Genomic DNA, 13,090 nt, shown 5'->3' with positions numbered 1-13,090 from the left:
GGTGGCAACAGGGGGGGTACTTCAACAGGCAATCCGATAAATAGGAAGGTTTTAGACCATTCAAGACTTTAAAAACAATTCAAAGAACTTTAAAATCTATCTTAAACTTCACAGGGATCCAGTGCAAGGACGAAAGTACAGGGGTAATGTGGTCCCTTTTCCTGGTGTTGGTTAGGATTCTGGCTGCTGCATTTTGAATAAGTTGCAGCCGCTCAATCGTTTTCTTAGGCAAGCCTGTGTAAAGTGCGTTACAATAATCTAATCGTGATATTACAAAGGCATGAGTCAGTTTCTTTTAAAAATAATAATAGAAGTCCGCACACTAACTTTGCAAAAAGCTCCCAGTCAAGGCTTTATTTGTATTTAATCTACAAATAAAGCCTTGACTGGGAGCTTTTTGCAAAGTTAGTAAAGTTCTAGTATAATTTTGTATATTAATCCTTGGTTGGTCCTGCACCTGCCGTCCAGTGGATGTGCCAGTTTTATCTTTTCTATGAGTCAGTTTCTTAGCATCCTCTAGAGAGAGGAAGGGTCTGACTCTTGCAATGTTTCTAAGATGGTAAAGGCTATTTTAGTGACATTGCTAATGTGCTTTCCAAAAATAAGGTCAGGGTCAAGGATAACACCCAGGTTTTTCACAGTTGTTTTTACCTGTGAGTTCAAATTTCCGAGTTACTCATTATTGCAAACCTTTGAGCGTCTGTGCCAATGATAAGGATTTCATTATATTCTTGGTTTAGTTTGAGAAAATTGCTGTTGTAGCAATAAAACACATTTGTGTGTGTGTGTGTGTGTGTGTGTGTGTGTGTGTGTGTGTGTGTGTGCGCGCGCGCACGTTTGTGCCTGTAGGTGACATTAAAGATGCTTCTGCTGACTGTGGTGGTCAGCATGTATAAGAGCTTCTTCATCATCGTGGGCATGTTCCTCCTCCTCCTCTGCTATGCTTTCGCCGGGGTTGTTCTCTTTGGAACGGTTAAATACGGAGAGAACATCAACAGGTTAGCTTGACCGCCTTCCTCTTCTACACCTTATGCTCTTACACCTATACTTTGTTACAGATTTTAGTTCTCTTTTAGCCTTTATGTACATTTGCCTTTTACTTTGTCATTGCTATGCCCCTTTCTTTGTGATTGGTATTGTTCTCAGTAAAGTTGAACCTTGCTAACCTTGCCTATTAGTGTGTTACAGTTTGTAGTCCATAACATACATAGGCCTACAGTATAGTGTTACAGTTTCTAGTCCTAAACCTAAGTATACCTATAGTGTGTTACAGTTTGTAGTCCTAAACATACGTACACCTACAGTATAGTGTTACGGTTTCTAGTCCTAAACCTAAGTATACCTATAGTGTGTTACAGTTTGTAGTCCTAAATCCCAGAAGTTCATCAGCCATGGGCTCACTCACTCCCAAAAGGTCCCACGCCGTGAATCCCATTACGAATCTGTCATAGAAACCCATGGCAAAAGCAACTTTCTAGTTTGCCTACACAAAGACGTCATCATTTGAACACTAGCAGAGATGTTTTCTGTACAATTACATCACTGTGTAAAATATCTTTCCTATAACACTGTCTGACCCGGTACTGTATATGTTTCTCCCCATTGACAGACATGCTAATTTCTCTACAGCGGGCAAGGCCATCACTGTCCTCTTCCGTATTGTCACAGGGGAAGATTGGAATAAAATCATGCATGACTGCATGGTAAGACAGTACAGCAGGTCTGCCACACTACACAAATGCACTGCAGCATACGTCACTGACTCATGGCTATTCAGGGCAGATAGAGTCAAGATTCAATACATTATTACTATTTAATTGTCTATTATTGTTATTTGATTGACAAAACAGTACAAACATGTATAAAAACTATTCTCCAACAAAATAAATAAAACACAAGTGACTGGTGTATAAACAACATGAACCTTAAATTCCCTTCACCCATCTGCCTATTCTTGGCATGTCATAACAAGGAAACATTTATCTAAAATATTAGGTGAACATTTGTTGAAAAGAGACTTGATGTAGACGGGAACAAGGAGGGGGCCCTGCCTAGTATAGAATCTTGGGGGGGACCCCAGTCAACGAAGTATATAGGGTAGTGGTTAAAATAGAAAACTCCACTCGGGGACACAAGTCCAATTATTTCTAATGTTTTTAACTGATGATGAAGAGGTTAAGGGCCCTCACTGCCTCAGGATATGTGCTGTTACAGAAACGAGTAGTTCAACTTACGGTCCTAACACTAGCTTTTTCCTGAAAGATGTGGAACAAAAAGTGCATCGGCTGCAATTTTTGTCCCGTATGTAATTTACGCTTGGTGTTTTACAGCACTCAAGAGAGTCTTTACTAAACTATTATCGATCTCTGTGTGTATGTGTGTTGACCTAGTGGTTGATGTTGTTCCATGGAGGCCCATAACGTTGAAGTGAAATGTGTTTGGGTTGTCTGTCACGCGCCAGGTGCAGCCGCCGTTCTGCACGCCAGATAAAGTCCGCTACTGGGAGACGGACTGTGGGAACTACGCTGGAGCCCTCATCTACTTCTGCTCATTCTACGTCATCATTGCCTACATTATGCTCAACCTGCTTGTGGGTGAGTTTGTGTGTGTGTCTATGAACCAGTGGTTGAAAATGTACTCATATTTTCTACTTAAGTAAAAGTATCAATTCTGCAATGTAGAAATACTCTGTTACAAGTAAAAGGCCTGTGTTCAAAATGTTACTTGAGTAAAAGTACAAATGTATTGGCATCAAAATATACTTAAAGTACCAAAAGTAAAAGTACTAAAATGTTTGAAAATAGCCGATCTACAAGTAGTACTTGTAGATCGGCTATTTTCAAATAGCCTATATATAAAACAGGGCTAAAGTGGTTAATTGTATGTTTTATAATATAATAATTTATATCTGCAAAGTAACTAGTAACTGAAGTTTTCAAATAATTGTAGTGGAGTAAAAGTAATACAGATAAGGGAACTATTCTGTGTCATCTTTAAGGCCTTTATTTCATTTTCTGCCGTAACGTGACGTAAACCCAGGGAGCTCGTAAAGCACAATAAACCTTGCAATTGCTCCCTGGACTGAATTTAATACCGCTATTACCACTTATCATTGGGGGCAATGATCAAACACCGCCATGCAGAAATGATGATCTCCCTCCCACTGCAGAGAAAGGGAAAGAGAGGAAGAGAGAGAGAGATGAAGGGAGAAGACAAGCGGGGAGAGATATAAAGACAGGAAGAGAGAGAAACTTAAATAAGTCAGTTTTGGGTGTGAGCCAAGACAATCTCTTTCCATTTCTTTTTTCTGAGTGTGATCATCAGTGTTTCTATGGAGCGTGTCTGTTGACGTAGGTGACTGCACTGGATGATGAGGAGAGCCTCATGACAGCGCATAGGGCCATTTCACCGCCCTAAGGGTTACTGTACTCGTGACATTAACCCTTGTGAGCTTGTAGATCGGCTATTTTCAAATGGCCGAAATGTATTTAAGGCTGAAGTGGTTATGTAATAATAATCAAAAGCTACAAAGTAACTAGTAACTAAAGTTTTCAAATAATACTAGTGGAGTAAAAGTACAATATTTGCCTCTGAGATGTAGTGGAGTAGAAGTAAAAGTACTGAAAATTGGAAATACTCCAGTAAAGTAAAAAATACCTCAAAATTGTACTTAACAGTACAGTACTTGAGTACATGTACTGTACTTAATTACTTTACACCACTGTACTTTACACCATTTTCTTAAATGTATTTTTTTAAAGCAGGAACAAATCATTTCAATATGAGCACTTTATTGGGAGCTCTCATCCAGAACGCCATTAGCCTGGCCACTAACTCATATCAAGTGTTGTCATCGTGCCAGATGATTACTTATCCCGGTATGGCACAGTTACAGCTGTCAGAACAGTCTCATGCAGAGTCTGACATGAGCGCTAATAAACTAGCACGCCTCCAGATGGTTTGTGCGACAATTGACTACAGCTGCATTGCTACAGTATGGCCTACTATTCTGTGAAAAAAAAAGTAAGTTTAGCTAAGAGTGTTTTAATGTGTCCTTTTCTTCCCTGGGTTGTGACAGCCATCATTGTGGAGAACTTCTCTCTGTTCTACTCAACGGAGGAGGACCAGCTGCTGAGCTACAATGACCTGAGACACTTCCAGATCATCTGGAACATGGTCGACGACAAACGAGAGGTGAGAGCCGAGGGAGAGAGGAGGTGTGACAGGACAAGAAGATGAGAGCGATGAGGGTACATTGCATGGAGGGAAGGGGTCTAAAATAAGTTAGTGTATTAGTTAGTGTAAAGAGAAGGATAGAGACATAAAAAGGAGTCAAATTAAGAGGTGTAGAGGGAATGAGTTGTAATGGTAGAAAACATTGAAAAATGACGACTTCTATAATTATCATCAGGATATAATAGCCCTACAGGCACAGCTCAAAAGATTAGCGGTGAAAGACCCCAATCTCACTCAGAGCCACTTTCAATTGCTGGTTCAATAAAATGTTAATTGGCTGTGAAGAAAGGCGCAGTAGCTCCTGCAGTGTTGAATCTCTTTTTGAGTTCTGGCCATGTCACAGTGACACGGGCAGCAGAGAGTCAATCATTCTTGCCTGTGATCCTTTCACGACCTCCCTGGCTCTTTTTTCAGGGTCTGATCCCCACGTCCAAAGTGAAGTTCCTGCTACGTCTGCTCAGAGGTAGGCTAGAGGTGGATCTGGACAAGGACAAGTTGTTGTTCAAACACATGTGCTACGAGATGGAGAGACTACACAATGGAGCGGATGTCACCTTCCACGATGTGCTCAGGTGAGCATTCATCCGGGCGTAGGATGGAAATATACAGGATGGCAAAGACATTATAATTCCATCATCATCATCCTCCTATAATTTGACAAACCGCTGTCATGGGCCAAAATTGCTCTGCCCGGTTCTCCTCAGCGGCTGGAGCAATTGATCCGAAATTGCACACAGCCATTGACCATTACCATGTGCACCTAACAGTGAAGCCCGTTTTTCTATTTCACCAAATCTCAGCTGTTTATTCGCGTTTTTATGTAAAAGAATGTCGCCATGGTTACGGGTTGCCAGATCATGTGCGCATATCCCCCCACGGATGCGTTGCCCGGGTATGGACTAGTTTAATGAATGAAATGACCCCTAGAGTTTAGACAGCTACAGGTTAATGTGCCTTCCCAAAATATGAACATCATCCTAGGCTCAACCAAAAACAGCTGTTTATCACCACCATCCTAACAATTGAAACAGAAACTTGATTGATTGATTCATGTACTTTATTTAGTAAGACATGAGAACATCAGTACATGGAAGTACAAATTCACAATACAAGGTCTACTAAACTGGGAGACTCATTAAGCACTGAGCTTGTTTAAGATGAGATCACCATGCACACAAATCATGATGACATATAAGAGACAGACAGATATACACACTACTATACAGCATGTCATACAATCAGCTTACAGGTTACTGGTATGAAGAGTGAAAAAAAAGAAATGTACAAGAGAAAAAAAAGAAATGGGGGTCGGTGGGTAGGTTAAGACTTAGACAGGGGCCATTTTTGAATTGCAGCCTCCTGTAGGTGTATCTTTAGGGCAGTTTTGAAAGTGAGTAGGGTTTTACACTCCTTTACTCCTTTTGGTAGGGCATTCCACATTTTTGATGAATAGCATGAGAACGAGTTCATTCCCTTTGTTGAACCAAATCTGGGTTGAACATGATTAGTGTGGGTTGAACTGACATTCCAGTATCCTATACTATTGGGAAACGTATCGACCAATCATAATTACATAAATATTGATGGTTATAGTGATAGTGGTGATTCAATGATCAGATGTTAGTGATGTGGAAATATATTCCTTCTCATGGTGTGTACATTTATTCCCCTACTCATACACGAGTGTCACGCAAAAATAGGGGATATAGTCGATCCACAAGCTCAAAACTTGTCGCATTGTGAGCTTGTTGATCAGCTACTTTTGCTATTTTTGAGAATCTTTGAAAGTCAAAGTTAAAGTGGATAAGTGTGCGGCGCTCCGGCGGCGCAGTGGTAGTATCTGCACACCACTGCACACCACCGCGGCGGTTGTGGGTTCGAATCCACCGTGGTGCATCCGGCTTTGCCGAGCTTCTATACGAACTGGCGTGTGTTTGAGGGAGGGAAGCCGGGCGGGGGAGGGTGTCTCTGCATGTATTCCTACGGGATGGGGCGGCACCTGTCAGCATGGAGTGTTGGGCAGGAGTAGAACGAAGGCTCTACGTCCTCCAGGTGGCAGGTGAGTCAGTAGGATACAACAGCAGGGTGAAAAGGGTGTAAAAAGCAAAAATCTAAAGTGTGTCTGTGGGCTTTATAAATATTGAACCAATGAAAAGCATTAACAAGAGCTAGTGACTAAATAATAACTATAGTAGATTGACTTTATTGGAAATTCAGGTAATCTTTTTTACATTTCCTGAAAAGTAAGAATTTTGGATAGGTTTTCTGCCTGACAGTGACGATATGCATCAACTATACAAAATAAAACTATCCTGCTTTTTGCATCATGCTTGTACTGTGCGTGTTGCTGTGCACTCCCGCAGTATGCTGTCCTACCGCTCGGTGGACATCAGGAAGTCTCTCCAGCTGGAGGAGCTGCTGGCCAGGGAACAGCTGGAGTACACCATAGAAGAAGAGGTGGCCAAACAGACCATTCGCATGTGGCTCAAGAAGTGCCTCAAACGCATCCGTACTGTAAGACCCTCCACACACACACACACACACACACACACACACACACACACACACACACACACACACACACACACACACACCCACCCACATGTACAACTTGCACATATCTCCTCATGACACATGCACGTGTATACACACACACGTTACATGAGGTCTACAAATGCATTCCTGTAAACACACATACATGTCTGGTGTACACACACACACACAATATGAATTAGGGATTGCGTGAAAAAAAAGAAGAATCAGTAGTCTGCACATAGACGTATTAAATTGTTATTTATCATGTTCAAAGCCTCTAAACGATGATGCTGAAACAATACTATATAAGTATATACACTTTCTCTCAAAGCCTCACGCATGAACGAGCAATGTGCCTGGGGGTGCAAGATGCTACATACACAAGCATTCATGAATACACAGGCCTGGAGGCTTTTATGCCAAACACTGAAGGTGCGTTACCGAAAGATAAAAGACAAAAAATATCTTAAAATAACTTTCTACTTGCTTGAATCGCTTTGTTTGCGCTGGTCAGTGTTGGTCGGGGGAAAGCGGACATCGCCTCAGTTGGGATTTTCCAGCTGGAGCGAAGATACAGAGGTGATGGAACCACTCAATGCAACATTGCGCCAAGTCGCGTTTTTGCATTGACTTTATATGTAATCGCACCACTCAAACAAATATTTTATCTTTCGGTCGGAGCGCACCTTCACTCACCGCATGCCTCTGCGTGCACTTCTAGAAACAGCAGCAGCCGTGTAGCATCATAGAAGGCCTGAAGAAGAGCCAGCAGCAGGAGCTCAGTCGCCTACTCAACCCCCCCAGCATAGAGACCACCGTGCCCAGCGAAGACCACAACACTAACAACCAGGAAAACCCCTCTCAGCCGGAGGTAAATAAAGGCTCCATGCTGCCAAACACACACACACACACACACACACACACACACACACACACACACCCACCCACCCACCCACCCACCCCCACACACACACACACACACACACACACACACACACACACACACACACACACACACACACACACACACACACACACACACACACACACACACACACGCACAGTCAGTAGACAGTCACAGCTTGATGTACAGCAGGCGAGTGATATTATCGCTGTTGGGTGGAAACCTGTCCAAAACTGTTACTTTTCAAGAAATGGAAAAAACAACCTGTGTTCCAATGTAGTTGTCATTTAGTCACAAGCTCTTGTTAATACTTTTCATTGGTCAAATATTAAAAAAAAAAACACAGATACAGTAAACCACTTCCACTTTAACAAAAATAGCTGCTCTCAACATGTCTTGTTGTGAGCTTGTAGATCGTTTTTTTTTGCTACTTTAGTGTGACACTGTATATAGTATGACAAAGTAGGGCATTAATTTACAGGGGAAAAAAGTTGAAATATGGAGATATGAGGTTTCTGCCCGACAGCAACGATAACCTGCAGGTGTAAGTGAACCCCCTTCCGTTGTGTTGTTTAGCTGAGTGCCCTGCAGCAGCTGCTGAGCCCTACGCTGTCAGACAGAGGAGGCTACCGGCAGGACTCCTCAGACCTGGGGCGACCGCAGAGGAAACTGGGACAGTGGCGGCTGCCAGCAGGTTAGTACATTGGTCCGGGGACCCCCACGGGTCCTTGGGGGGGTTCTAGGGGGTTCCCAGCAAAAGTAGTTAATGTAGCATCACAATAATTTTAACCACTTTAACCTTTTATACCTTGGCTATTTTTCAAAAATCTAGAACATTAGTGAACATTTTTAACACAAATCTTTGGTTCTGGGGGTCCCTAGCACAACGTATTTTCAGATGGGGGTCCGCGGCCGAATATTTATCAATTTGGGGGTCCTTGACATGAAAGCGTTTTTGAGAACCACTGGGTTAGTACAGTAGTGATGGGAACGACCGTTCATTTCAGTGACTTTGAGTGAATCATTTCGTTTAGTACACCAATTCCAATTAATTTTGTCGACTAAATTTTGACAACGGAAAATGTTCGCCGACGTGCTTTTTTTCACTGACGATAATAAAAACTAAGCTATGATGGCTAAAACTATGAATGAATATACTGACTGAATTTCGTCAACAAATAATAATTAGACGAAAATGTTAGGGATATACTAGTGGAGAAGAGATCCAGTAGAACTAAGACAAGTTATTTTATGCTTGGTTGCACGTGGGTGTCACACTGAAAATAGCCCACAATGCATCTGCAACGCTATTCTTCGTAGCCGATCCATAAATCAGGCATTATGACGGCATTTGCTTGCTAAAATTATTTTTTGTCGACTAAATCAGCTGTAGTTTAGAGCCCTGCATTGGGAGCGGGATCCCACAGTACCGCAACACAGGTTGAGAATGTTTCTCCTGTGTTGTAATTATAAGTGTAAATCTATGGTCTATCTGTGTGTGTGTGCGTGCGTACGTGTTTGTGCGTGCGTGCATGCCTGCGTGTGTTCGATGCAGGTCGTGCTAGTGTCAAATCGATTGTGTGCAAGATGAACCCGGTCAACGATGAGGCGTCTTCGGGGTCGGAGGTTAAGAAGTGGTGGACGCGTCAGCTGACCGTGGAGAGCGACGAAAGTGGCGAGGACGTCATCGACAGTTAGAGACTGTGAGGCGTGTCACACCTCACAGAGGTTGACATTTGTATCTGCTGGGGTTTTGCGACTGTTAGAGAGAATACTTTAGGGCAGGGGTCTTCAACAGGGGGTCCTCAAATTTACTAAAAGAGGTATAGGTGTAGAGGGAAAAAAGAGCAGACCAAAAAAAAAGTTTAATCTGAAACACAATTTTATACAATATAGAGGGGGTCCCGGCTTCATCTCTCTCTCAGCTAGGGGGTCCTTGGCCTGAAAAACGTTGAAGACCCCTGCTTTAGGGCTGTGTCCGAAATCATTCACTCATTCACAGTTTAAGCAATAACTCAGAGTTTACAAATGTAACCAGATGGACCCGTAAGGTTCCGTTTTTGACAGAGCGGCTCTGTCACTGGCGCATCCCACATGCAGCCGGACGAGTTGTGGGTTCGATTCCTGAGCCTAACGACCTTTGCTGCTTGTCACTCCCCGTCTCTCCCTGTTTCCTGTCACTCTTATACACTGTACTAAAATAAAGGCAGAAAAGCCCCCAAAATATCTTTCAAAAATAAAGATTTCCTCCAATGGTCCCCTCCCATAAATACAGAGTGGTCCCTAATGATAGTGCACTACATAGTTAGTAGGGAGTGATTTCAGACACAGCCTATAAGACTTTTTTAGAGAAGTTTGTTTTTGCGTACAGAACCCATTTACTGCAGTGGGAAGACTTTCTATGCAGGCACTTTTGCTGTTCATGGAGCTGATTAATCTTTGTGATTTTATGGCCATGAGAGGGAAGGATGTTTTTATTCGTTGCAGGGGAGGAATGAACTGAGAAGCTGCTACCAATACACATTTTATACTGTTTTACATCACGTTTGAAGAGGATTCAACAAAGTACCATAAACCATGAAAAACAGATGGAGCTCACATAGTTCCAATATACTGAGCAGAAGCTGTTTTAACAGCTCAAAACAAGTATAGTTTCTACAGCTGCTTTTATTTCGGATATCAAAACTTTGTCTTTGTTCTCGTATTCTCTTTGTTTATTGTGCCAATAATGTCTGTCTGTTCTAATATTAAGTGTTTATTGTATATTCATATATTCATATGGTCACTTTATACTTTAAAATCCAGGTGTCTTGTTCGTTGGACCAAGCAAATGAAAGCAAGATATACTGTAGATTCATGACTGTGAATGTAATTAAAGGTTATATGTTACATCTATCTTATGTTATTGTGGAAAAACCCATGATATATTTTATAAAATATACATAAAGCATTTCCTTTATATAAAGTATTGACTTATTCTAATAAAGGCCTAAAGTGTCTAAAAGCAACATGAATGTGTGTATATTTTTCAGATGGAAACACAAATATTGGCAGTGGCAATTTGGAGTTGACACTCATTAGAGCGCATGTATGTTATAAAGAAAAACAGGTATTCCGTGCAGCAGTCAACATCTGAACTTCGTCAAAAAAACTGACGAAACAAGGAAAAGAAAATTCAGGTCTGTATTTTGAGTTAAAAACAAACATTTCCCTGCTCAAATGTGGATTCTCTGAGCAGCAGTGGTCGACAAAGAACTCAACTCCAGTATTTGATTCAAAAAGTATAGATACTCCTGGTCAAATATTACTCAATTACAAAATTTGTCAAACTTGTACAGTACTTGAGTTACATTTCTGGAGTACTTGCTTATAGAAATACTTGAGTATTCAATAGTACATGCTTTAAAAAATATGTATTCAAAAGTACAAATTACAATGTATCATTTCTTTTTAATATCAAAGTATTGCCCCAAAATCCAAGATTTTCCAGAAATATTCAAGAAATATCAACAATAGTGAAAATTGCAGATCTACAAGCTACCTTCTTAGAAACGTAGTGGAGTCAAAAGTACAATATTTGTCTTTGAAACGTAGTGGAGTGAAAGCATAAGTATCCAAAAATACTATTAGTCAATTAAAGTACAGGTACTCTTTTTTTTTTTTTTACTTAAGTTCTGTTTAGTACTCAAGTAAATGCACTTTGTTTCTGTCCACCACTGCTGAGCAGCAGCCTGTCCTACCTGAAAAGCACTTTTGCCTTTAGGGACAGGGTGCACTTCCAGGTCTGGTAGGTGTCCCGGGTGTCCCCATCCATCAGGATGTGTCCTTCATCACCACCACCACCTCAATCTCCCTGTCCCCCTTTCCCAGCATGCCTCTGTCACTGATGTAGGGTGAACTTGGGATCAACCTCTCCACAGTTTCAAGTTCTGTCTACAGGCTATTTTGTTTCTGATGTTTCCCGTCATTTGTCAAACATTTTGAAACATTTTCAGAAATGTTTTTTATTTTTATTTTCATTTTATTTTTATTTATTTTTGTAATTGAGATCATCTGAAAGTTTGAGTTTTGATCAAACGTCTTTCCATTTGATGAGGTTTAATCACCTTCTTGTGACTCAAATGAGACTGGCTTTGACTAACAAAAGAGGAAATTGGATGGGCAGGTGTTATAATCGTTAATGCAGCACACATCTGCAGGAATTCTGTAACCACCCTCACCATTGCGCCAATGTACTTCTACTACCCTGGATGATACTGCCATCTCCTGGACAAATGCTAAACCTGCCTAAAAGCCAGACTGGAGGGTATTTTCTCCATTGCATCAAGGAATCAACGTTTATGTTTTGACTTACTAGTCAAACTTAAGCAACAATATTTAGAGTAAAACATCAATATTTAGTTTGCCTGGATATTGTACGTTATCTTTACGCTTCCTTAGTCACATAATTAAACACTGTACTGTAGGCCTACCTCCATATTGGTGCATGTCTTACATACTGAAATCAGATTTCTGAATATCACAATTATGCAAAGCAAGAGATAGGAAGAAGATGATTTGGGTGTTTTTTTTGCTTTCTTTACTTAACAGTTACCTTTACACAGACATCTCTAAAAAAAATATATATATTTTCATATCAACCATTTAAATAAACAGAGATTGGAGAACTCAATGTTCTACTTCTGCTTTGACTAACTGTTGACTTCTGCAGTAGCCAACTTAATGTTCTATGTGGTGCAATTGCACCAGTTTTAGTTTGTCATTTATAGCTTAGTCAATTTAGTAGTATTTTGACTTTTGTTTACGTTTCTGCTCACTAATGATTTTTGTTTGTTTAACGTTCTCTCCTACAGGGCTGTGACTGGTCCTGGTGTGCGTTGCCCGCCCTGACTGACATTGGCAGTCGTTGTGGTCTGTGATGAGGAGCTAGCTGTGGACATTTCTAATCTCAAGTGGCTATAGCCGTGAGGTCAGTGAGTCCACAGCCCATAGAACAAGATGAACATGATATACTTTAGTTGATACAGCAGTCAGCCACTGTATATGGGTAAGTGTGTGTATATGTGATTTATTATTTCTTTGGGTCACCTTAGCCATTGTCGCAAAATCCCCCACCCCCACGAAAGATGTGACAGGAGCAGCCACTGACACACACACACACACACACACACACACACACACACACAGGCGCACATGCAGCGCGCATTATACTAGATAGTATCTCTCTAGTATATCTTACAGTCAGTGCAACTTTTCTGTGTGGAATATGTATCTAGTAGATACATATTCCACACAGAAAAGTTGCCCTGACTGTAAGATCTTCATCTTTCTAATCCCTTGTGTTCTTCAATGTTGCACATCTTTGTAGTTAGACTGTGTCGTTTGGTTTATATTTTAATTTACTAATGGACTTCC

The 13,090-nt window shown here is 41.1% G+C and overlaps 1 protein-coding gene across 1 annotated transcript in view; it reads left to right on the top strand.

Moving 5' to 3' along the window:
- Positions 1-9,403, top strand: part of nalcn (sodium leak channel, non-selective) — a 121,144-nt gene extending 111,741 nt beyond the window's left edge. The window contains exons 35-43 of the mRNA XM_084084629.1: positions 850-998; positions 1,610-1,703; positions 2,462-2,594; positions 4,079-4,194; positions 4,651-4,808; positions 6,600-6,750; positions 7,493-7,642; positions 8,252-8,369; positions 9,231-9,403. Coding sequence (XP_083940755.1) covers positions 850-998; positions 1,610-1,703; positions 2,462-2,594; positions 4,079-4,194; positions 4,651-4,808; positions 6,600-6,750; positions 7,493-7,642; positions 8,252-8,369; positions 9,231-9,373 — 1,212 coding nt within the window. The 3' untranslated portion in view covers positions 9,374-9,403. The remainder of the gene's footprint in view (positions 1-849; positions 999-1,609; positions 1,704-2,461; positions 2,595-4,078; positions 4,195-4,650; positions 4,809-6,599; positions 6,751-7,492; positions 7,643-8,251; positions 8,370-9,230) is intronic.
- Positions 9,404-13,090: the final 3,687 nt, after the last annotated feature.

Source organism: Gymnoscopelus microlampas, assembly GCF_963454915.1.
Source record: "Gymnoscopelus microlampas genome assembly, chromosome: 17".
NCBI classification, from domain to species: Eukaryota; Metazoa; Chordata; class Actinopteri; order Myctophiformes; family Myctophidae; genus Gymnoscopelus; species Gymnoscopelus microlampas.
This window is presented reverse-complemented; position numbering and strand designations above follow the sequence as displayed.